This window comes from Pteropus medius, unplaced genomic scaffold (assembly GCF_902729225.1).
Source record: "Pteropus medius unplaced genomic scaffold, Ma_sr-lr_union100, whole genome shotgun sequence".
Classification (NCBI taxonomy): Eukaryota; Metazoa; Chordata; class Mammalia; order Chiroptera; family Pteropodidae; genus Pteropus; species Pteropus medius.
Window position 1 is genome coordinate 1,324,888 of NW_024355521.1, and position 24,492 is coordinate 1,349,379.

The window sequence follows — 24,492 nt, forward strand, 5'->3', positions numbered from 1 at the left end:
AAAAAAAAAAAAAAACAGTTTCCTGTCATCGCCCAGATGTTGGTTTCAGTGAATGTTGGGTTAGGCTCAGAAATTTGGATTTTAAGGGATTCTTATGCTCTGTAAGTTTGAGAAACACTGCCCTGGGCTAATAGCCTATGGAGTAATAAATCTTACAAGGCAATGAGGCCCTGGCATCGGGCCCTCCCTCATTCCTAATGCAAGACCCAATTCCAACACTTTAAAGAAAACAGTAGTATGTTTATAAATCCTAGTAGACTATTGTGCTTACCAAGTGCACCTTGGGGAATTCGTATTCTATCGGTTCAAAGAAACCCTTGGGTACCTTTGCAACTGAGCAGTTATTAAAGATGGTCTGTCACACCTGGATTATTCCAGTGTGCAGAGGTTGCTGGGAGGTGGCCCCAGAATGGCAGGAGCTGGGGGAGCTTCACTGGGCTTGATGAGAAAACCAGCTTGGTTGGTCTGTGATGGATTTGGACCCAGGTACACCTGACTCCTGCATTTCATGCTCATCACTACAGTATTAGCCCTCCCAAATTTACACACATAGAGTTCATGGTCACACATGTACCCCCAAGAATACACATTTACACAGAAAAGTAAGAAACCCCAAGCTTCTAGACACTTCTTTCTGCTTTCCTCCTCCAACCCATCCTTCCAGCCCTGCAAGTTATCTCTAAAGGACAGCTCTAATTGAGCTTCTTTTCTAGCTTCTGCTCAAAATCCTTTGATGGTTCCCACTGTCATCACATCCAGCCGATGCACCGTTTTGACATTCAAGGCTGCTGTAACCTGGATACAACACCTTCCCTGTGGAAGGCAGAATGACGGCCCCCAAAGGTGAATCCCTGGAACCTATGAATGTATTGCATGGCAAAAGGGACTTTGCAGATGTGATTATAGACTTTGAGAAGGGAAGACTTTCCTGGATTATTTGGGTGGGCCCAGTCTAATGACACAGGTCTTTAAAAGTGGAGAGAGCCTTTCCTAGCTGCGGTTAGAGAGAAATGTGATGATGAAGGAAATATCAGAGATATGACATTCCTGACTTTGAAGATAGAGGAAGGGTGGCCACCAGCTAAAATATGAGGGCAGCATCTAGAAGCTAGAAAAGGCAAGGAAATGGATTCTCTCCTAGAGCCTCCATAAAGAAATGCAGCCCTCCAAACATCTTGACTAGCCCAGTGACACCCATGTTGAAGTTCAGTAAGATAATTACTTCGTATTGTTTTAAGACAGTATAGCTGTGGTAATTTGCCAGAGCAAGAGGAAACTAATACATTTGCCATTGAAGCTTCCTCCAACCAGTTCATCTCCGGCTAGTCTAACTGCAGATACCAGGTGTTTTCCTCCCTCCACACCTTTGTTCATTCTGTGGCCTGTTCAGAATACTCAGATCGCCTCTCTCCTGAGCTCCTATTTACGATTGCCTTTCACTCTACACTGTCCTCAGCATCGAACACCTGCTATCAGTATTCACCGCTCTGCCTGCCCATCCTGTGGGCTCCTTGAAGGCAATGTTTGTGATTTGTTTTCCTCTGGACTCCAAGGCCAGGAGTGGTCCATAGAGGTTTGCACAAGGGACCTGAGGTATCCTTACATAGAACCTCTGGTTCTAAGCCCCTAACTGCATCAGAACCACCTGGGGACCTCTACAAAACCCCTAATTCTACCAAATCACCATGGAAGCACGGGAGGCAGCTCCACATGTATTATTGGGTGAAGATTTCTGAGATTCAAAGTTAAGTGAAAAAACAAGGAGTTGAAGAGTGAGTAGAATGTTGCCATTTGTGTAAAAAAGGGGAAAATAAATATTTACATAATTCTAGAAGAATTGAGTATCTTTGGAAAGATATAAAAAATAAGAGGACATGACCTCCTGGAACTTTCTAAATTCTGAACCACATGTACGTATTACCTGTTTACAAAAGTAAAAAAAATTTTAAAATTCAAAATACCGATTCTGGTGTAGCACCAGAAAGAATCCAGGATGTCCTAGATGGGGCACAGGGATTTGTGTCTAAAGCACTGTCTGCCAGCTCATTTTAAGTCAGGAACTGAACTGTCAGGAAGAAGGCAGAGCCAAGATTCCAAGAATATTTGGAAACATAAACTGAAAACACAGTTAATCAGAAAAATAAATAGACAGCTCTCCAAGGGATTGTGAAGCCGGTCTGGGAACCCACCGCTTTAGTCTCACCTCTGCATTTTATAGATGAGGAAAGAGGGAGAGCGACGTGCCCAGAGCTACACGGCCAGTCGGAGGCACAGGCCACTGCTCCCAGGAATGTTTGATAGCGGCAATGATATGGACTTCCAGCCCCTGCCCACCTTCATGTAGGGACACTGCTGACTCACAGGGTAGGAGGACAGGAAGATAGAGAAGAAAACACCAGCTTTAATCAACCCACCTGCACAGAAACCAGGGGAACACTCCCTGCTTTGCAAGGTCCCAGGGAGAACTTGGTCTCCTTGCAAAAACTGTCTTATAAAAACAAAAGGCTTCAAAGCACCAGTGGCTAAACCCTTTTGAGTAGAAAGGGGGCTAGGGGAGTGGGGGAGAGATGACAGCTGGCTTAGGGTGGGGGAAGGGAGGGCTGGAGGCAGGAGTTGATCCAGTGGTGGGGCAGCAGCAAAGCCTGAAGGGAACTACACCCTTCTTAACCTGCACCCGTCAGCTAACTGGGCTGAGCATCTGGGGCCTCAGAGCCTGTAGTGACCAGAGAACCCCTGGGGCTGGTTCTTGGCACAGCACTGCAGTTGGGATGGTAGGGTAGAGTCTCAGCTCAGGATATTTTGGCCTTAGACAATAGGAAATCCTAGTTTGGAGGGTGGAGAGTATGGAACAAAGTGGTCACCATGAACAGGCTCAGCTGTGCTAACCGTCTGCACTTCCTTCCAGTTCTCTGGTGCCTCCCACCCTCCTTCCTAACCTAGGGCCACTCCTGTTTCACAGGCTGGGAAGCTGACACCTGGTCCTCCTGCTCTTGGACTCACCAGCCAGGGCATAGTCCACAGGGTGCTCAGGGGTATCTGTGGAAGGAGGTGGGGAGAATGAGCTCACCTCTGTTTGCTCTCAATGAAAGGTGCTGGCCCTCCCAACCACCTACCATGACCCACAGCCCCATTCTGCCTCTAGAACTCCTGGACATTGGTGTGGTCATAAACGCTAGTGATCTGTGAGCACTGGTGACCAGGTAGTGCTGACCAGCCCTTTTCCACTCTGAAACCACAGGTCTTCCAACCGGGGAAGTAAATGGAGCTATCAGGGGTTGGTGGAGTCGCTGAGGGGGAAGGGGAATCATGGGTGTAGCAGCTTCAGGGACCTGGAAGGGAACGTGGTGACTGAGTCGTGGTCCCCCTTTCCTGGAGAAAGCTTGAAAGGTTTGCCAAGACAGAAGCCAAGTCTAGGAAGGGTTCCCTGTGGGTCAGGTTGAATTCAGGGCTCTGGGCTCCATACATCTAGTTCCCAACAAGAGAACGGGTATATTGCTTTAAGAGAGGTGTTGGCAAGTGGTGGCGATGATGTGTAAATGTGGTGTATTCTAGAGTGTCCAAGCTGGAAGGGGGCTTGAAAATGGAATTCAGAGGCCAGACGCTGGGTTTTGGAGGCTGAAACTACAGAAAGTACACTGTGTTCAAGGCCTGCCTTCACCAAAAGCCTAGCTGTGTGGCCTCAAGCAAATTGCTTCACATCTCCGGGCCTCAGTTTCCATATCTGCAAAATAGGAATCGTAATCCCAGTCTAACGCAGGGAATTGAGAGCCAAATGAGAAGGCTAGAAAGAGCCTCATTTATTAAGGGATTATTTTAATTATTTGAGGTGGGAAAACTGAGAACCAGAGAGGGCAAAAGCCTTGCCGGATGTCACACAGAGAGTCAGTGATAGAGCTGCAATTAGAACCCAGGACTCCTGTCCCTAGTTCATGGTAACTTTCCCCAGAGCTGGTGAATGAGTGTGGTGAGATGGGGTGAGTCTGTCGGTCCTGCTTTTACTCTCTGGACAGTGGACAGGATGCCGGGTGATGGGTGAAAAGGGAGAGGCTGGAGAAGAGAGGGAGCCCCAGTACACACCAAGGCTGAGATTAAAAAAAAAATGAAACCCGGAATTCCCCTCCCTCACCCCGCCCGCCCCACCCCTGAAGTCCGGGCTGCGAAGGGCCAAGTCCAAGTCCACCGCAGACCCAGATCAAGCAGCACAGGCTGCGGTCGGTCCGCGAGCCGCCAGGGGGCGCGCCTGCCATCCTGGTCAGAGCTCATGGCAGCGGCTGTCAGTCTAGCCACAAAGCAAGTGACGCCAGGGTGGGCGCGAGGAAGAAGCTACCCCGACCTGGAGAAAACAAAGGCAGATTAGGAAAGTGGACCCCAAAAATGAGGATGTGGAGAGATCGGCTGCCTTACCCATCCCTCCTTTCCAACACTAACGCACTGGTCTCCCCACCCCACCCTGTTAGGTGCCATGACCCACGTGTACAGAGGCTGCAGTTGTAAATGCGACGTCTTCTGGGGAGCCTGGTATCCGTAGGAGTCAAAGCCACCAATGAAGTCAACTGCGGAAAGTGAAGAGGCACATAATTAGGGAGGGGTCTGTTGGGGGCGTTATGGGAGACTGGGCCCTGAAAAGGAAGAATCTGAGGTGCAGATCCCATACAGGGCCTTAGGGGTGGGGCCTGAGGGATGGGATGAGTCCGTGGGGGCCAGGACTCCGAGAAGTTCTCCACCAGGAGAGGGCCAAGGCCCTAAGGGGATAGAGAGCCTAGAGGGTGGGGGATCCTTAAGGGAGTGGGCTCTTGGTGACAGGGCTCGAGCCACGTAAGGAGGTTAGACCTGCGGGGGAGTGGGGTCGGGGAAGGACTCTGGGAACACCTGTACCTGGCAGGGGCAGGCCTCACCGAGCCCCTCCACCAAAGGCAGGGCCTAAGAAGGGAGAGTAGGAGGCAGTACTAGGTCCGTGGACTGGGCACCTGGACGTTTAGGCCTCAGCCCCAAACGGAAAGGCTATGCAAATTCCACACACCCCTGCCGCCTCTTCTTCCCCACCGTGAGGGGCCAACCCAGGGCTCCCTACCGCCGAGGCGGCTCAGGCCCCTGTCCAGGGTGCTGAAGGCGCAGGACTGCGCGCGGCTAGGCTTCCCCACTTCCCTCGGGGCACCGCACACTCACAGCTGTCCTCCTCTTCCAGGAACACTTTGCTCACGTAGCAGGCGAACACGAAGCCAAACAGCTGGGGGAGGAAGGGAACAAGAAGAAGGAAGCTCTTCCTCCACCCCTTTCCTGGCCCTGCCCACCCTGACTGGAGGGGCGGTGTGTGCTAAGATGCAGGCAAACTCATAACAACTTCAAGTTAATGACTGGGCCTTAAAGTGAAACAAACTTTATTCCAGTCTCCCTCTGGGAGTTTGACTTTGAATAAGTAATTCTTTTACTTCTCCAAGCCTCAGTTTCCCCAGTTAGATCTGGGTAATACCTTACTGGCTTGTTAAGAGGAAAGAGGATTATGTGACTTTGCCTGTGTAAAGTGCCTAGGACAGGGCTGCTCCATCCCTTCTAAAAATGGGAACTATTACTATCTTATTGTATTCTCACAACTCCTTGAGGTTGATATTGTCATTTCTTTTTGTGTGTAAGGAAACAAGCTTGGAGAGGGCAAGTGACTTGTCCAATGTCACACAATGTCACACGGGTATATTGGAAATTTAAACTCAGGACTGACTCACGGTCTGATGCCTCATCCTATTCATTAACCTGCTCACTCCCTGAATGGAGGCTATGGCAGGAGTGAAGTAAGTACAGATATGGAAACAGAGGCAGGCTGGAAGACCTAGGTTCCACCCTTCTTAACTAAGGCTAAACAAAGGGGTTTGTGGACACCACTTCTGGGAGTGTTGTGAGGTGGGGGGACAGGAGGACTCACAGCCAGAAAGATCTGCAAGGCGCTGCTGAGGGCTTCAATGTAGGGATAGTCAAGCAGGCAACCAGTGACGGAGATGACATGATGGTCCTCCAGGGCCAGGCGGGAGTTCAGGACAGGTGTCACCAGACAGCCCGGCCCATTCTCCATCCACCAGGAGCGGTGCAGGGATGTGTTGAAGGTCATGATGAAGTCCCGGTCCTGGAGGCGGAGGGGCCTAGGATACTGAGCCCGGTGGGGGGGATCCTCCCCAAGTCCCAGGAGACTTTATATAAAGCCTTCTTCACATCTGAATTGCTGTAGCAGCCTCCTCTCCCCTGGCTTGATTTGTGAAGGGTTTGGGGGAGTCTGTATCTGCAAATCTACTTTTGGCCAGTAGGTGGCGCTTGAAGACCATGCATGCCTCGCTCTCCCATCTGCGATGGAAGAGGCTGGTGCTGACCCACAGAAGCCCTAGAATTTCAGGGCTGGAAATGACACTAACAGTGACCTAATACAATTTTTCAGCCATTGGTGAAATCCACAGCAAAGGCCTCTTCATGGCCCATTCAGACTCTCTACTGCTGTCCTTGTGTGTGACCCTGGGCAAACTTCTCACCTCTTTGGTCCTCAGTTTCCCCATTTGAAATGGAGAAGAGGCTGGCCTACATCAGATGTTGTTATCCATGGTGTGCATCCGTGTGTTCATCAATCTATTAACTCATACAGACTTCTAACAAACACTCACTTCCTGCTGACCAGGTGCCAAGCACTGAGGTGTGTGATTTCATTTATCCCCCTCAGCAACCACAGGAAATTGGAATTGTTCTTATCTGTACTTACTAGCTGAGGAACCTGAAGCTCAGAGAGGGTAAGTTACTTGCCCAGGGTCACACAGCTGGAAACTGTTAGAGATTTGAATCTAGTAGAGTCAAACTAAAGCCATTGCCCTCATTCATATATTTTGCCTTCTTCATATCTGAAAATAGAAGCTATGCCCTCTGGGTTTGCTCTTTTCCAAGCCAAATATTCCCACTTTCTTCGATATTTCTCCACATGACATGGTCTGTTCAATTTTCCCTCGAACAAACTCTACCTAATCTCATTCTCTTATGAAAAATATTGATTAGCAGTGGACTCAAATCTCTGTGCTCTAAGCAGTACAAAGTGTACAGAATTTTCACCTCCCTTGCACTGAACATGCGTGGAGCCTAAGAGTAGCTTTCTGGGTCACCACATACTGTTGGTTTCTACTGAACTTGTGATCAACTGGGACCCCAGCCCATCTTCACACAGATTGCTCTTCAGACGTATCTGTTTCATCATTTGTGTCTGAGAAAGGGCAGAGGAAGCCAGAAACAAAAATGTGGGGTGGGGGATGGGGGCACAGATTATTTGGGTGTGTAAAGGGAGGTTTCTTCAAGAGATGATACCCCAGATCCACACCACATGGGGCACCCTTGGGTGGGGGATGGGAAAGGTCAGGCTCTGCCCTCGGGCACTACCAGGCCTGAGGCTTACCTGGGACAGCTGTCCAACCTCCAGGTAGAAGCAGATGATAAACGCATTCCAGCCAACCCAGAGCACCAGCCAGGCTGCATACTGGGGAAAGCACAGGTGGGGTCAGGGTGAGGCCTGAGGGAGTGGGTTTGGGGTATGTCCATGGAGACAGAGCTCAGGGACAAGGGAGCAGAGGAAATTATGACAATACCTCACTCACGGAGCACTTTCTAGTTTACAAATCATTTTTATATCCATCCAGTCCTTACAATAGCTCTGCAGGGAAGGCACTGACTACCCTCTCTTCAGAGGTAACTAATTTAAGGCCTAGAGGGGATCTTTGCTCTCCGAGATCACACAGCTAGAAAGAAGTGGACCTAGCATTCAAACCCAAGTCCTTGGGTGGCTAATCCTATCCATTCTACAGTGAACGGTCACCAGACATGGCAAAGACCTGGAGAGGAGCTGGCTATTTCCACCAGTGGCCACTGCCTGGCAGACAGGGCTGTTTACATGGGTGCCTGGGCTTCCTGAGAACTGGAGAGAAGGGTTCTCTTATCTCTTTCAAGTGACAGAAAGCTCTGGAGGACCCTGTTCACTGGGCTTCTGGGAGCTGAGCCTGTGGGAGGTGGGGAGAAGCCCTAGAATGAGTGGGAGTGAACTCTGGTGGTAGCAGGACATTGTGTGTCATTGCTATTGTGGGTGTCAATCATTTATGTAGCAAATCCACTGAAAAGCCTTTTCCCTCAGGAGAGGTGTGTGAATAGGTCACCGAGGAAGAGCAGGGGACAAAGGTGAGCCTAGCTGATAACAGGAGTTTAACAGAGACTATCGAGAACCAGGGCTTGGAGAGGAAGCAAGAGAAAGGAGCCAGGGACACAACCCACTCCTGCAATGGGTGCGTAGGCACTGGCCTCCAAGCCACAGTAGCCGTTCTAGACCACATTTTTGATGAACACAATGGGACAAAAGCTAAGCCTTTCTGAAGCAACCTGAGAAACTAAACAAGACAAGGCTCTTTCCTCCCACTGGCTTTCTGAGACAGCGTGGTGATGTGGCAGGAGCCTCTGCTTCGGATCTGAAGCTCTAGTCCTGGCTCTGCCACTTGTTAGCTTTGTGATCTTAGGAAGCCTTTTAACTTTTCTGAACCTCATTTCCACATCTGGAAAATGGAGATGGTACACTATATCTAGCAGAGCTGTAGTAAAGACCTGATGGTGTACGAAACAGCAGTGTGCCAGGCACATGGTAGGCACTCACTAAATGATATATCTGGTTAATATTTAGATTTTTCCCTAGGAAGTCCTTTAGGAAAAATATCAACCTTGTCTCTGCTGATTGAAGAAACATTGGGATTGGGGCATTCACACCACTAGCCAGGCTGGAGGCAAGACAGAGCTGGGGTCTGGGTACCCGGGAGGGGTGGGGTGGGGCAGTTCTGGTTGGAAGGAGAATGGGTGAGGGGTGAGGAGAAGGGGTTGTTGGAAGAGGGCCAAGTGGGCCATACCAGAATGAGGTACCGGGAGCGGTACTGCACCGTGCCAAAGATGCCCAGGATGACCGCCATGATGTGCAGGAAGTTGGCTAGGATAGGAGCCCATTGGTAGCCCAGGAAGTCAAAGATCTGCCGCTCCAGTGCAGCCACCTGTGGGAAAGAGCAGACTGAGGCCACTGTCACCCCCTAAAAGGGAAGGACAGGGACTCTTCCTTGACCTTATAGAGGAGGCGATACCGGTTACCATGGTGATGAGGCACCATGACCTGATTGTGCACAATTCTCAGAGCCATCCCAGCCCCGCGGTACCAAAGGGATATGGGAAGTGGGGGCAAATCTGTGTGAGGGAGGAGGCACTGAGCCCAGATCATCACTTTGGGGTGCGCTGAAGGGAGATGGGAACCAGGGTTCAGAACACTGCCTCCCTACCAGCTCGAGCTCTTACACCTTGCCCATGTGGGGCTCTCAGTTGGTGGAGCCAGAATCCAGATCGCTTTTCCCAGACCTGGCCAAAGGCTGAGTCCTGGCTCTGGAGGGCCCAGGGAAGCCTCTAAGCCTGAGTCACCTCTTCCAAGGTCCCCTATCCGAGATCGCCCTGGCCTATGGGATCCATGGGCCACAGAGAAAGGGATTTTTTTTCACTCCCCATCCCCAAGGGAGCTGTAGTAGATTGCAAAATTGGTCTCAATTCTTCCTTTCTCTGTTTTCATGCTCTTTGGTGTGCCCTCAGACACTAACTCTGTGCTGGGTCATGTGACTGGCTTTGCCAACGAAACTTCAGCAAACTCGATGCAAGTGAAGGCTTGAAAAATGCTTGTGAACTGGAGTTTGCCCACTTGCTATACTTGTAACACAGAGAATATCTTGTAAAAGAGTCTAAGCTGACCTGCCGGAGGATGAGAGGCCATATGGAGGGGCACTGAGGCACCCCAGCTGACAGCTCCTCAACCATCAGAATGAGGTTGAGTAGATCATTCAGACGCTAGCCATAGACCATAGACACATGGCCCAGACCAGAAGAATCTCCTAGCTGACCCACAGAATCATGGGCTAAATAAAAGTGTCCTTTCAAACCATGATGATTTGGAATAATTTGTTATGCAGCAAACGTTAACTGATATAGCATGCAATCAACACTCTCTTTCCAGCAGCCCCCGGTTCCATCTTTCAGCTGATACTCTTAGGAAGAAAGGTGCCAAAGACACTTATTGGTATAATATCCCTTCCTCTGGTGACAGAACCTATCTCTTTGTTTTGGAAGCTGCCTCCCAGGCACTCAGTCCATGGGAGGCACAGGGTGGGGATGAGACTACTTTTAATTTCCATGGTGGGCTTGTGACCCAGGCCTAACCAAATAATCCACACACGGTGATCTGTTCGGGAGTGGGCGCTCACCCTGTGCCCTGTTCCTGAGAGTTGCCAAAGCTAAGGGACAGAGAGAGAGTGAGGGAGGAAGATAAAAAAAGCAAGGAGAATGCCTTGTTACATCATTTTAGGTCTAGCCGTGCCTAAAACAAATTTCTCCTCCTTGTACTTGTGATTTCTGTCACTTGCAACCAAGAGTCCTGACTAAAATAGAAGGGGGAGACAAGGGTCTGGCTGGGGAGGGAGAGGGAAGATTCTGAAAAAGTGAGAAGATCCCAGAAGCCTTGTTCTTAGCAGGGAGGCAGGAGGAGGTGGAGCTGATGCTATCACACAGATGGCAAGGCTGGGCAGAGACCCAGGAAGCTGCAGGCCCAACCCTGGCACCCACCCACCTGGCGCCGGCCTGCCTCTTGTGGTGACTCCCCTCCCAGGGCCCTATAAAGAGCTTTCCAAGTTCATCTCTCACTGGATATGCCTTGGTAGAAGGGCAAAGCTGAGAACATTATCTTATTTTGAAGGAGATCATGAGTCTCAGAGAGGGGAAGTGACTTGCCCAAGGTCACACAGCAGGTTAGTGGCAGAACCAGGCAACCATCCTGGCTTTCTCTGCCACCTGTCCCATCTTGGCACCAACACACAACCTTTCCCAGTTGGCGCTGGCCTGGGAGTGTGGTTCTAGCTGAAGGTCTGACACTGATTCTTGAGTGACCTTAAGTAGGCCACCTCCTGCTGGGTCTTAGGTTTCTCTTCTATATATAGAGGCTGCTGGACTAACTGACCTCTAAGGGCCCTTTGGTTTTGACTTCAATGGCCTGCTGACCTTGGGGGAGAAACTCCCCAGGCTTTTCCCCACCCCTCCCCCCCAAAGCTCCTGCCCCACTTCATTTTTCTCTTTTCCATACTGACTCTGCTAGGCCTTAGGGAGCCCTGGTGGTCTGGAGTCCAGCTTGATGATCTCAACTCTTCTGGTACCTGGTCCTGGCAAGGAGGTTACCACCAGAAGACACAGGGCTGTGACAGAGTTGCCCAGGCTCATAGTGTATCTGGGAAGACACCCTGCCTGGATATGCCTGTCTATAAAATGAGACAGTATTTCCACCTCCACCCTGGCCCCTGCTCAAAACCCCTCTGTGTTCTCGGGGACTTTGTTGATAGAGTGAGCAGCATGGGACAGTTAACCGAAAAGCTTTGGAGTCACTAAAACTCACGTTCAAATTGCAGCTCTGCTGTGTGACTTAGGGCAAGTTACTTTCTCTCCCTGAGCCTATTTCCTCAACTATAAATAAGGAAGACAATCCCTCCCCTGAGAAGTGGTTGTAAGGATATGGAGACGTCATATAAACTAACAGACAATTAAACTTAATACATGGTGGTTAATTAGTAGAAGCCTTAATAGTCGAAGCCTCTTAGTTTGGCATTGAAGGCTTGCTAGGGTCTAGCTCAGTCCTTTATTCCAGGTCATCTCTTGCCCCAAGAAGCTGAAATAAAAGTTGAAGTCCCATCTTCAGTTCCCTTTTCCTGTATCTCAGTTCTCCGTGGTCTTCAAAATACAGCACAATTCCCTCCTTTTGTAGGAAGACCTCATGACTGGCCCAAAGGGGTCTGTCTCTCTTTCCGCTAAATAAGGAACAAAGGCTGTTCTTGTCACCCTCTCGATTCCTCCATCCTCACATCCAACAGGCACTCAGTCATTCATCTACACCCACCCGCATCCACGTATCTATCCTTCCAACATCTGACATGCCAGGCGCCCTCTGTTAGTCACAGAACATTCAGTCTGTGTCACGCCCTGTGCTGGCCCTGGGATGCAGACGTGACTAAGCTGTGGTCCCTGCTCTTTGGGATCTCAGAGTCTAGTAGAGGAGATGGATGGAAAATCAGACAGTTACAAACCAGTGTAGTCAGTGCTATAGCCTAGGCCTGAATGAAGCCGTCTCTCCCTCCAATGGTGAGTGCAGAGATAGATTTAAATATATATATGTATATATATATATACTTTTTAAATTGAGATTCAGTGTCTTATAAATACTCAAATATTTCAATATTCCAAAACCGCTTCTTGTGCAGCAGTGACATGCAGCTAATTAACAAATACAGATAAGAACAAAAAGAGGAGGAATATCTTCCCCGCCTGGCTGCGCCAGCTTAGAAACAATATCTGAGGGCTGCGGTGATTGCAAATCTTAACTGGCCTCCGTGAGTCTTTTTCATTTTGATGGGAGGAAATATGTGGACACAACAGAAACCTGCTCCTTTGCAAAAATTTCAAGTGCACGTGCATCGAGGAAAAAAATCGACTTTCGGGATATCTTCACTTGGTCAGCCTGCAAGCCAGGTCAAGCTAGCTTGAGTCTCTCTCCTAAGTTGTCCAGTATAGAAGCGTCTGTGGGCAACTGATGTAGCCTCCTTCCCGGTCTCCTGGCAGAGGGAGGCTGGCCACCACCCTGTCAAGTGCTTTCTCTAAAATACAAATCTGGTCCAGTCACTGTCATCAAAGCAGCCCAGAGAGCTTGGAGTAATCCCTACAGCCTCTGCCAAAGTTCTTTCTTCTTTCTTTAATTCAGATATTTATATAAATACCCAAATACCTCAGGTCCTTCCCTGAGGGGGTCCCTCCATCCTTTATATGTTGCACACGGGGTCTTACTTTCTCTACAGTCTTCTAGTGACTGTTTCTCTTCTCTCATCCCATCCTCCATCCTCACATCCACGTACCTATCCTCCCAACATCCAGGCCCAACGCTGGAGCTGGTATCCTCTGGGGTCCTTGAGCTGCTTGCAGAACTGTACAACCCTGTGGCTTTGCCACCCTCTTCCACTGCTGTCCTCCTCATCCACTGGCTGCTGGGTCTTGCCCATTCTTTGAAAGCAAGTTTCATCCCTGCATCATCCTGGTTGACTTTGACATTTGGGGCCACTCTATCCAGCACCCCAACCTCTCAGTCTCTCACACTCCTCCCCCATGACCGTCCCTTCTATTCTTCCTCATCTATCACCACCCCTTAGGCTATGTCATCACCTGTAACTGCTCTGCCTCCAAAGTCACCATTTTGACAACCCCACTCGGAGCATCCCAGCTGGCTTCCCAACACCCTTCACGATGATGAACCTAGTCTGGTGCATCAGGCCCCCAGCCCCGAGCCCTCTACTCTCTCCCATTACGTGGTTCTTCGCATCCTGACTCATGGTCTGCTGGGATCGCACAACCCCTCATGTCAGCATCCGCTTTGCCTGCAATCCAAACTCTCACACTCCTCTGTGTCAAGAAAAGCTCACACCTGATACACCCAGTAAATAGTTTTCTCAGTGCTTGCAAAGCAACCAAGTGCTGCTGGAGGAAAGCACTCCACCAGGCAGACTGGTCCACTGCAGACCTGGCATCGTGGACTTCAAGAGGTACCCTGATGCTGTGCCACAACCCGAATAGGCTTCTCTGGGAAACTCACTCCCCCTGATGACTATTTCAGATCTCACTGTCCTCTACCCTCCTAGGACCCCTCCACCCTCGCTCTCTGGGAGGACCTGGCCTCCCTTTCCCCAACCTGCTATATTTGAGGCACTGACCCTCCTCCCACCCAAGGCCAATGCCTCCTCCTGCACGCTGAACCCCATCTTTTCCTGTCTTCTCAGGAGACCACACCATCCATGGTTCCTTCTCTCTTGTAAACCCACCCTCTCCCCTGCCCAGAATCTTTCTAACTGGCTCTGAAACATGCTCAAGCCCCTCTTGTTAAAAAAAAAAGGCCCCCCTGCTCTGCTCCAGCTAATGCCTTATCTATCTCAATGCTTATATCCAAAACTGTTCAAGGTCTCCACAGCCTCCTGGCCACTAGCGCCTCTGCTCACCTGCTACCACAATTTGGTCCAGTGGTTAGAAGCAGAGCCTGGGTTAGAATCCTGGTGCCACTGGTCTTTATACAACTCTGTTAAGGCGAGTCACTTAACCTGCCCGTGCCTCAGTTTTCTTGCCAACAAAATGGGTATGATTCACAATTCCTCCCTCATATGGTTGTGAGGAGAATATTAAAATTATATTCCATTGCAGGACTCCCTGCCTTGCCCCTTGCTTTATTTTTCCATGGCACTTATCCTCGACTCACACACTACTCATTCCTCACTTACTGTCTGTCTCCTGCATTGGAGGGCAAACTCCACAAGAGCAGGGATTTCTGCCTGAGAGGTTCATTGCTGTATTTTTAGTGGCAAGGGCTGTGCCTGGCACACCGAAGATGCTAAAGTTAAACTCATTCTCCGCGCTCCCTGGCCACTCCCCTGGTTCCGTGCAGCCCACTCTCCCACGCGCTCAGGCCCCTAAATATCAGAGTACTTCGAGGCGATATGCAGCCCTTCTCCACGCTCCACTTGTCTCAGCAAACACAGGCCCACCAGAGCTTCAGTGACTACCTGCTCATGTCTCAGGCTTTAGCCCCTATATAACCCGCTACTCATTGCATGGCTCATCATGAACTTAATATGCCTAAACCCAGTCTACTTCCAGTGTTTTGGGGTCTTATGATGTGGCCAGCTACATGAGTTGGAAAGCTAAACTTTAGGTCCTGGTCTCCCTTCTGCTCCCTCACCTCCATCCCTAGCCTGTCATCAAGTCCTGGCTCTCTGATCTTCTGAATCTCTCACATCTGGGCACTTTTCTCCCTCCACTGTCCTCTCTCACCTGGCCATTGCAATACCGGTATCCCCACCACCCCACCTACAGCTAACTAGGCCCTCTCTTTCCAGAGTGAAGCCTCTGGGAGGCTCCCCTGCTGCCCCTCCCCTTGGCCTTAACTCCCCACCCCCACCCTAATTATTTATTTATCGGGTAGCTGCCAGCTGAGGGGGATGCAGTTGCCATGGGAACCTTCAGCCCGAGTCAGGCTGCTTCTGTTCTCAGTAGGAGGCTCTTGTCTCTGTCTAGCCAACCTCAGGAGCCCAACACTAGGTGGGGGGGGGGGGGAAATAGGGGCAAGAGATGAATAATAGATGGGCCCACCCCAGGAAGCTGGCTAGGGGAGAGGGTAGGGAGGGGCCTGGACTTAGGGCCATAGAACCCATAAGAAGTCTCTTGTGCCCAAGCCCTTGCCAGCTAATTCGGCAAGTCAACTACTTTCCCGGCCAAAATTCCATCCTTGTTACCCAGGAGTTAGACACAGAAGTCAGGCTGTCTGGGGAATGACGAGGGAGGGGTCCCTGAAGTTTTAGGAGAATGGTTTGGTCCAGCCTGATACTGTCTCTTACTGACTTTAGTTCACAGAGGGCGGAGTTGGGAAGAGCTCCCAATTTGGGGTCCAACCCCAGCTCAGTCCTGGTGTGACCTCGAGAGTTACTCACCCGCTCTGAGCCTAGGAAAATACCCTCAGGATTCAGACAGTGCATGTAAAAGCTCTCAGCCTGGTGCCTGGCACACTCTCGGTGTTCAATATACGGCAACAGCCTTTGCTTCATCCTCAAACTCCAGTTCCCCTCTTCCCAATGGATTTCTGAGGCAGCTGACAAAATTAAAGTCGACTCAGGCCCTCATCCGTGAAATGAGGGAGTGGGATTGAAGCCACAGCCAGCAGAGCTGGAAGGACCCCTGGAGAGCTGCTGGTCCAACCCCCTCATTAGGGAGGTGAACAAACCGACAGCAGAGATGACAGCAGAGACGGGGCAGTGACTTGTCTAAGGGGAAGGTCTCAATCTCCCTGAGCTCCGCTCCCATCTCCAGGGTCCATCTGGGGTCAATGCCATTTGAGCATGAGTTGAAATAAATACCCAATGGAGATTAAAAGGAGTACAGTCACAGAGACCCACTAGTCTTTGTCAGGATCAGGGAAGAAGGGCCTCGTAAGGACTCAATTCACTGAACAAATATTTCTTGAGCACTTACTATGTTCCGGGCCTTGTGCAGGGTATATGGCGATGAACAAGCTGGTGTGGCTCCTACCTCAGAGAACGCAAGTCTAGAGACAGATACCATAGTTCTCTGGGAGCTGATGATAGGTCTTCTCTGCCAGGTTTCCCCACTGTGTATAGTGACCTGTGGGGACTTCTTCCTACCCCACTACACACACACACACACACACACACACACACACACACACACACGCACACCCTTTCCTTTCCAGGGCTCCCATAGCCCTTCTGCCTCTCTCTGTTTCAGCCTGGATCCCACTGGAAAATGGCCAAAGCTGTAAGTGTTAAGTGAAAAAAACAAGCTGCAGAACAATATGACTCCATTTGTGTAAAAGCAAAAAGCCAGAGACGGGGGTAGGGAGAGAGAGTGGGAGGAAAAGTGTGTTACTGTAAATGCAGAATCAAGAACCAGGGAAACACAACAAATGGTTATGAGTTCTCTTTAGGGAGTAGGAACAGGGAGACAGGAAGACTTTTAAATATACACACTTGCGTATTTCTAGAATTTTTTATGACAAAGTTATATTTTTTGAAAAAATGTTTTTAAACGTTGATTCATCGCTTAGACCATGTTAAAGAGGTAGTGGAGTGGCTCAGAGGTTCAGAGGTCTCCTTCCCTGATGCGAATGTGCTGTAGGACCCTGGGCTGGTTTCCTCCTCTGGGCCTCAGTGTTCTCATCTGTACCATGGAGCCGTCTGTAGCTCCCTATCACTCTCTAGGCCTGATGTCGCTGCAGCCTGCCTGCCTGCAGGGGGACTGGCCTTGGAGTCCTGTGACCTCTGCTGAGAGCCAAATGGCCCTTTCCCTCAGAAGCTGGTTCTGTGGGCCCCTCATACAGCCTGTCCCCAGGTTCTGCCTGGATCATCACAGCCCTGCTTCCCCTCCCTGACTATACCCAAACTATTACCACCCTCCAGGTTCTACCAGCCAAGGGTGCCCTCTCCCCACAGCCCTAGTGCAGCCACCTCAACATGAAGGTTCCCTTTTTACAGAGGGGGCTCAAAGCAGTCACCTGAGTCTCCTGAAGTCACTTAGACAGGAAGTGACTGAACCAAGATCTGAGTCCTTATCTCTACACCCACTGCTCTTCCCACCCACCAGCCATCTCTCCAGAGACAAGGGTATAGGAAGGGACAGAGCGGAGGTGGGGCACAGTCTGCTCTGGATCAAAGGGCCTCTCATGAGTCACCCAGCCTGGCCTCCAGTGGGCAGCGATGTAACAACTAACATTTATTAATCCCCTATTAGTGTCAGACACTATTCTGAGCACTTCACATCTGTTCATTCGTTTATTCTACAAACAGTTCTCAAGTGCCTTTTGTGTGCTAAGGCACTTGCTGAGAACTCAGTGGTGAAAAGAGACGATCCAGCTCCTGTCTTCATGGATGACAGTCCTGTCTGTTCCTTCCTTCGTGCAGGTACCAGGACACCTACCTGCCCCAGCCCAGACAGCAGGGGAAGAGGGAAGAGGGTCAGGAAGAGGGGAAATTCTTTCCCATTAGAAAATAAAATTCTCCCAGGATATTAATACCCTCTCTCAATGGGTCTTAGAACTGTAGGATCATTTATTGAGCACCGACTGTACATTATCCTTCACACTCATGTCACCTCTCTTAATCCTACCCCCATCGATAGATAAGGAAACTGAAGTGAAGGGGCTTACCCAAGGACACGTGCAAGAGCTGAGGCTCCAACAAGTTTGGGGCCAAGCCCTCACTCTTCTCTACTTCATGGCTCCCTGAGATTTGTTCCCAAGCCTGTTCGCATGCCCTGGCATTTGAGAATCTCACCCCTTACAGTCCTGCTGGAGGGAGCCTTCTCCTCTTGAGGGATAATCTCTCTTCCCCACCCCATCCTACTCCCTCTTTATCAAGACAGCTCTCCATGCCCCCAAGCCCCTAAACTGCCATCTGTCTGCCCTCACACTCTCCTGCTCTGGCCCAGCCCTCATCTTCTGTAGGGCCTGGGGAACCAGAGAGCAGCTGGTCACCACCTTCTGGGTAATTAGCCCTTGGAGACCAGCTTGGAGATGTTAGGGAGGCCCAGGACTATCTGGCCAGCCCTGGTCCTGTCAGAAGCCACTTGGGCTTGGCCTCGGTCTCCATGGCAACCCCACCCCAGTGACTGCTGACCCATCCCCAGCTAGGGGCCTCCTCAGGCCCCTTCTGGGCAGATCTATCCCACTTCACCTCTGAGCTGGCAGCTCCATTAGAACTGAGGGGCTTGGTAGTGGTTAATTAGCATACATCTACATTAATTTGCATAAACCCTGGGCTTAGCAGCCCAGGGTAATACCAAGGTCAGTCAGTCTAAAATCAAAGGGTCCCTCCATCTCTTGGGGCCTATCTCCTCATCCACCATCTGGTCCAAACCCACAGCGAGAGGCAGTGTGAGCTGTGAAGAGAAGGGCCTTCAGGCCAGTGACCGACTCAGCCCCCTCCTCCGTAGAATGAAGACAGATGCCTACTTCTCATAGGTGTTCAGAAGACCAATAAGTCGTCGCAATCATTCCCAAGCCGAGGTCCTGCCCTGTCCCCTCCCATCCCCAATCTCCACTCCTGAAGCTCCTTGCTTTCTGCTCGTGGGGAAGGCCCCTCTAACAGGCCCAGAAAAGCCCACAGGAGCCCGGGAGAATCTGCTCCTCAATGTGGTGCTATTGTGCCAGCTCCTCCCACCAGGCCCTTCACTTCTAATTTCTGGGTTCTGGCAGGAAGTGGATTGGAAGCTGGAGGCTACCAGCTTTGGCCTTTCATCGGCACCTCTGGGCATTGTGCTGGTGCATTGCTGGGGGGCAGAGGGTATCTGACCTGGCTCTGGCCCCCTGCACCACCCACTCCTTTGGAAAACCATGAGAGGCAGTTCAGGGTAATGGGGCAGAGGGAGCGCTTGGAGTCAGAATGCTTGGGTTCACCATCCACATGTGCCTCGAGACACAATAGAGATAACAGTCTTCACAATTCCTGGAGTTGGTATGAAAATTAAATGATAATGTATGTCAGGTACTGATAAAGTAAACATTCCATGAATGTTAACTATCACCATTAAAATAATGACAGTAATGAGAAAAAAACCTGAAATCACCTGGAGGGTCAAGGAAGGGTTTACAGAGGTGGCGATATTGAAATATGGCCATGAACTGACGAATAATGAAATAATAATGAAACACTGGAAACACTCTGGCCACCCCTCAGGGCACACAGTAGATTATGGCACCCCCACATGGTGGGACACAACGCAGCCATTACAATGGGATGTGGAAAGAGGGCCAAGCTGTGCAGTGTAAACAGGCAGGCTGCAGAGCCACGGAGTACTATGATCCTATTTTTGAACAAAAGAAAGAAGAAAAAGAATCACCAAACTCTTAACTCTAGAGAGTGGATTAGGGGGGTAGTCCTTGAGAGTCAACCAGAGATATTTCTGTAAGATTTTATACTCAGGGGCAATACTTTTATAAGAAAACAAAATAAAAAAGAAATTAATTGGGGACAAATGAGTATGGGCAAAAAAACACACACAAAAAACTCCTGAGATGTGGGAGGCCAACAGTCCCAGTTTGCTTGGGACTGTGCAGTTTCTCTAGTGTATTCAAAGGATAAAACCCAAAAGTCCAGGGCACTCTGGGACAAGTTGGTCGTCCCGCCCCAGACGTGGGAGGGTATGGACAACTTGGGGGCCTGGGGGTGGCTCTAGATGGATGAAGTGAGAGGTGGCAGGGTGGGCAAGACCTGCAATTGGGCCTCAGACCCAGAGCTTTATCCCACTGGCCCCTAGGGTTGAGCAGATGGATGTGGAAGCTGGGTGCTTCGGGCACAGTTCTCTAGCTGGGAGAGAAGGACGGGCTGGAGGTGGGTGATAAGGTGGAAAGGCTGAGCCTTCCTTGGATGGCTGAGAGCAGGGCCCAGAATCCCTCTCCATGCTCGGGGTCACACTCCTCTAGGACCACCACCTTCATAATGATGTCCACTCTACGTCTGCCTGTGTCTCCATGTCCAAGTTGTTGTGCATCCCCAGTCCTAGGCTTCAGAGGCTGAGACCCCCAGCAGGCTCTGGAGTGGCAGCGAAGGCCTGGGAAGAGGGTACCCCCGCCCCCAAAGAGGAGCACTTCAGACAGGGATGGAGGGGAAGACAACCCAGGCGGAGAAAACCCAGCAAAAGCCAGGCTCTCCCAGGAGATGCCGGCTGCAGACAAATGGACATTTGGATAAATATAAAGGTGATTAATCCGATCCCCCCATTAAGTACAATGAAACGACACCATATAATTAAGCCAAAAAACTCATGGCGGAAAACCCATTAATGGAATAGGCACTTAGGCAGGGAGAATTAATTAAGGAGGCAGTGTGAAAGTTTCAAGAGTGGTTATAACAATGGAGGGAGAGTGGAAAAGACCAGAAGGTAGACAAAAATAATCAGTGTTAACATCTGCCCAGCACGGGACTGAGGTCTGAGCAGTTACCAGCTCAGGCTCTGGGAGTCAGGCAGCCCTGGGATGGAGGCCCAGCTCTCGCTTACAAGCTGTGGGATCTGGGAAACTTCCTGGAGCCTCAGTTTCCTCAACTATAAAATAGGAATACTACTAATAATAATATCTGGGGTTGTGTGAGGGTTCGATGAGGTAATGTGGGTAAAGAACTTTGCATATAGTAAATGCTCAGTAAATTATCATTAACTGGACAAGTCACTTTCCCTCTCTGGATCTTAATTTCTCACTAGCAAAAATGGGATGATAACGTCCTGTATTCTTCACAGAGAAATTGAAGGATCAAATAAGATCACAACGATGAAAGCAATGTATATAGTCTAATGTGCTTTTTAAACTGAAAAGTACTGTGCCCACATCTGCCATTATTAGCATAATTATTAAGTCCTTGGTCTCATATCAAGGTCAGATTCTGCTGCTTGTTTCCTGAGAAGCTGTACAGTGTAGTGGTTAAAAGTGTGACCTAGGAGCAAGACTGTCTGGGTTTGAATTATACCGTTAACACTTATTAGCTGTGTGACCTTCAGCAAGTCACTTAACTTCTCTGTGCTTTAATGTCTCTGTCTGTAAAATGGGGATAATGATAATAGGACCTATCTCATGGGGTTGTCATGAAGCCTAAATGAGGGAATATGTGTAAAATGCTCAGAACACTGCCTGGCCTAGAGCCACGGGTAAAAAGCCACGTTAGCTGTGATAATTGTTACCCACAGTGAAGATTCTGGACCCGGGTCCCCCATATGTTCTGAAGGAGAGAAAACCACAGTTGTCCTGGTGTGCGAGGCCCCTTCAAGGCCAGGTAGCGTTTTCCCCACCCACCCCATCTGGTCTGGCAGCTGCCTGGCCCCTCTTGGCCCCTTGCTCCATCCTTGCTCTCCTCATTCACCCACCAAGCAAGCATTCATTCTGACTCCACGCCAGACTTGCGCTGGCTGCACAGATGACAGTGTTGTACAAGCCCAGAGAGCAAGGATTTGACTTCGGAGACTTTCATCGAGCCTGCCCTGTACACAGTGCCTTATGCCCATTTCACTTACTCAGCTCTTTGAGTGGTGTTATTTCCATACGTAGAATGGAGGCCCAGGGAGCAAAGTAACAGACCCCAGCTTGCACAGCAGGTACGAGGCAGAGGCAGGATTCAAAGAGACCTGTGGGCTCTGAAGCCTGCCCACAACCATCGCAGATTTCCCCACTAATTCTTCTGGTCCATGAATGGCTGCTGGGCCCTCAGAGCATCCCCACCATGGCCGTGACTCTCTCACTGATGAAACTAGCAACCCTCCCAAGGGATCCATTAGTGCCACCAATGACGCTGAGATGTGTTCTGCTCAAATCCATCGTTTACTAGCCATGTGACCTTCGGCAAGTATCTAAATCCCCCTAAGCCTCAGTTTCCTCATCTATAAAAAGGAAAAGATCAAAACCTACCTTTCGGAGTTGATATTAAAGATGCAGAGCATGGCACTTGGCACAGAAGTGACATCTGATAACTGCCATTCTTTCATCAACTCTGAGCCCAATCCTTCTCCCCACTCCCCATCCTTGCTCCTGGAGATTTGTGTTCTGACTTAGCTCAGCTCTGCTGAAGCTTTCTCATTCCCGGCTTCCTTCGGGGAAGCTTTCTTTCATTCTTTCTGGAGGCATTTCGTCCTTGCTAATGAGACAAAACAGAGAGAGCTCTTCCTGCAGCCCTTTTGCTATCTCCTCAAGCAAGGTGACCTGCCCGCCTTCACAGCAACCCAGAAACCTCCTGTGTAAGTGCACAGTTTGCTGGGCCTCAGGGCCCCCTCAAAAAGTTCCCTTGAAGCTGACCCGGGACTCCCTCATACCGGGCCAGCCCAGCTGGACTGGCCTTTGAGAGCAGTCAGGCCTTGCCTGCAGCAGAAGCAGTCCAATGGGATAGCAGACGAGATGCTGCCGTAGCAAACCCTCCTCACTTTCCATGCCTCCTCCCGACACTGGCTTTTCCTTGCTGGGCTCTGGCGTGGGTCTGGGATAGTGGGTCTGACTCAGAATTTTGTTGTTGAGACCTTTTAGGGCCTCCATTTCCTCATCTGTAAAATGGGGACTATAATCCCTACTCTACTTGTCTCCTGGGTTGGTGGTAGATCCAATGGGATAACTGACATTGGGGAATCATCAAGCTCTCCTTTACAGAGGAGACCCCAGGATTCATACTTCCTCTTCCAACTAGGCCAAGAGAAGCAGCACAGCAAAGTCCAGGCCCCATCTCCTTCCCACCTGAGCATCCCCAACAGCAAAGTCCAGGAAGTCAGCTGCAAAAGAGGACTCTTCTGGGAATCTATTTTATCTTCAAAGAACATGTATCCAAAATTCTACTCTGAAATAGAGCCTCCTCTTTAGTTCATTTTCCCCCAAATCAGGATAGAATCGATGCTCTGTAGAGATGCATGACATCTTTATCCTGTGGCTTAATGTCCTCCTCCCCTCAACCTGGCAGGTACAAGAACTGCAATATTAGAAGCCACCAGAAAGGGTGTGAATACCACCTCTACCATTTATCCACAGACCACATGGCTAGTAAGTCACTCAGCATGGCTGAGACTGTTTACTCCTCTGAAATGGGGATAATTTATACTAGAATCCAAGTCTGTGGCTCAAGGCCAGGGTAAGGCTGAGAGGAGTAGGTGAGGAGAATGGGTCAAAGCCTGAGGTCAGGGACATGGACAGCCGGAGACACTGTAGGAGGGTCTTGAGAAGACTAGCTCTATCGGCCATGATTAGACCTATATTCGCACCTCACTTATTGAATGTCAATCACAATACTAGACGTTGGAGATACAGTGGCAAGCCAATGGAAAAGAGACACAGCTCCTTTCATGAAATAAACACTCAAAAAATTGGGAACAGAAAGGAACTTTCTCAACCTGGTAAAGGGCACGTACGAAAAACCTACAGCTAACAATACACTTCATGGCGAAAGACTGAAGTGTTCCCCTAAATTCAAGAACAAGACAAGAATGTCCACTCCCCTCACTTCTGTTCAACACTGGATTGAAGGTTTTAGTCAGGACAATTAGGCAAGAAAAAGAAATCAAACTCATCTGGATTAGAAAGGAAGAAGTAAAACTAGCTCTATTTGCGGATGACATGATCTTGAATACAGAAAAACCTAAAGAATCCACCAAAAACTCAGAGTTACTAAATTAGATCAGCAAGGTTGCAAGATCCAAGATCAGTATACAAAAATCAGTTGTATTTCTATATACTAACAATGAACAATCCAAACTCAGATCAAGAAAACAATTCCATTTATGATGACATCAAAAAGAATAAAGTACTTAGGTTCAAGACTCCTATTCTGAAAACTATAAAATACTGTTGAAAGAAATTAAATAAATGGAAAGATATCTAGTGTTCATGCATTGGAAGACTTAATATTGTTAAGATGGCAATACTCTCGATATGATCTACAGATTCAATGCAACCTCTGTCAAAATTCCAACTACCTTTTTGCATAAATGAATAAAGTGGTCCTAAAATTCACATGGAAGTGCAAGGGACCTAGAATAGCCAAAATAATCTTGAAAAAGAACAAAGTTGGAGGACTTACACTTTTTGATTTCAAAACTTATAATAACACTACATTAAGACAGTGTGGTATTGACACATAAGGTTAGACATATAGATCAGTGGAATAGAATTGGGAATCTAAAACTCATACATTTAAAGCTAACTGATTTTCAACAAGGGAGCCAAGATCATTCAATAGAGAAAGCATAGTCTTTTCAACAAATTGTGCTAAAACACCTCGATATCTATATGAAAATAATAAAGTTGGACTTCTATCTCATACCAAATACAAAAACTAACTCAAAATAGATCACAAATCTAAATGTAAAGGC

The 24,492-nt window shown here is 49.3% G+C and overlaps 1 protein-coding gene and 1 long non-coding RNA gene across 3 annotated transcripts in view; both read right to left on the bottom strand.

The window, feature by feature from the left end:
• Nucleotides 1-1,031, bottom strand: part of LOC120599609 (uncharacterized) — a 9,594-nt gene extending 8,563 nt beyond the window's left edge. Inside the window, exon 1 of the long non-coding RNA XR_005651938.1 lies at nt 859-1,031. This is a non-coding gene — a long non-coding RNA (uncharacterized LOC120599609). The remainder of the gene's footprint in view (nt 1-858) is intronic.
• Nucleotides 1,032-2,381: 1,350 nt separating this feature from the next.
• Nucleotides 2,382-24,492, bottom strand: part of LOC120599606 (sodium/potassium-transporting ATPase subunit beta-1-interacting protein 1) — a 40,271-nt gene continuing 18,160 nt past the window's right edge. The window contains exons 2-7 of one of the 2 annotated variants that reach the window (XM_039858687.1): nt 8,901-9,038; nt 7,415-7,495; nt 5,918-6,139; nt 5,167-5,227; nt 4,472-4,553; nt 2,382-4,333 (exon numbers count right to left, since the gene is read on the bottom strand). In XM_039858687.1, the coding sequence (XP_039714621.1) occupies nt 4,324-4,333; nt 4,472-4,553; nt 5,167-5,227; nt 5,918-6,139; nt 7,415-7,495; nt 8,901-9,038 (594 nt within the window). In that variant the 3' untranslated portion in view covers nt 2,382-4,323. The remainder of the gene's footprint in view (nt 4,334-4,471; nt 4,554-5,166; nt 5,228-5,917; nt 6,140-7,414; nt 7,496-8,900; nt 9,039-24,492) is intronic. The other variant, XM_039858688.1, reaches the window with a different exon arrangement.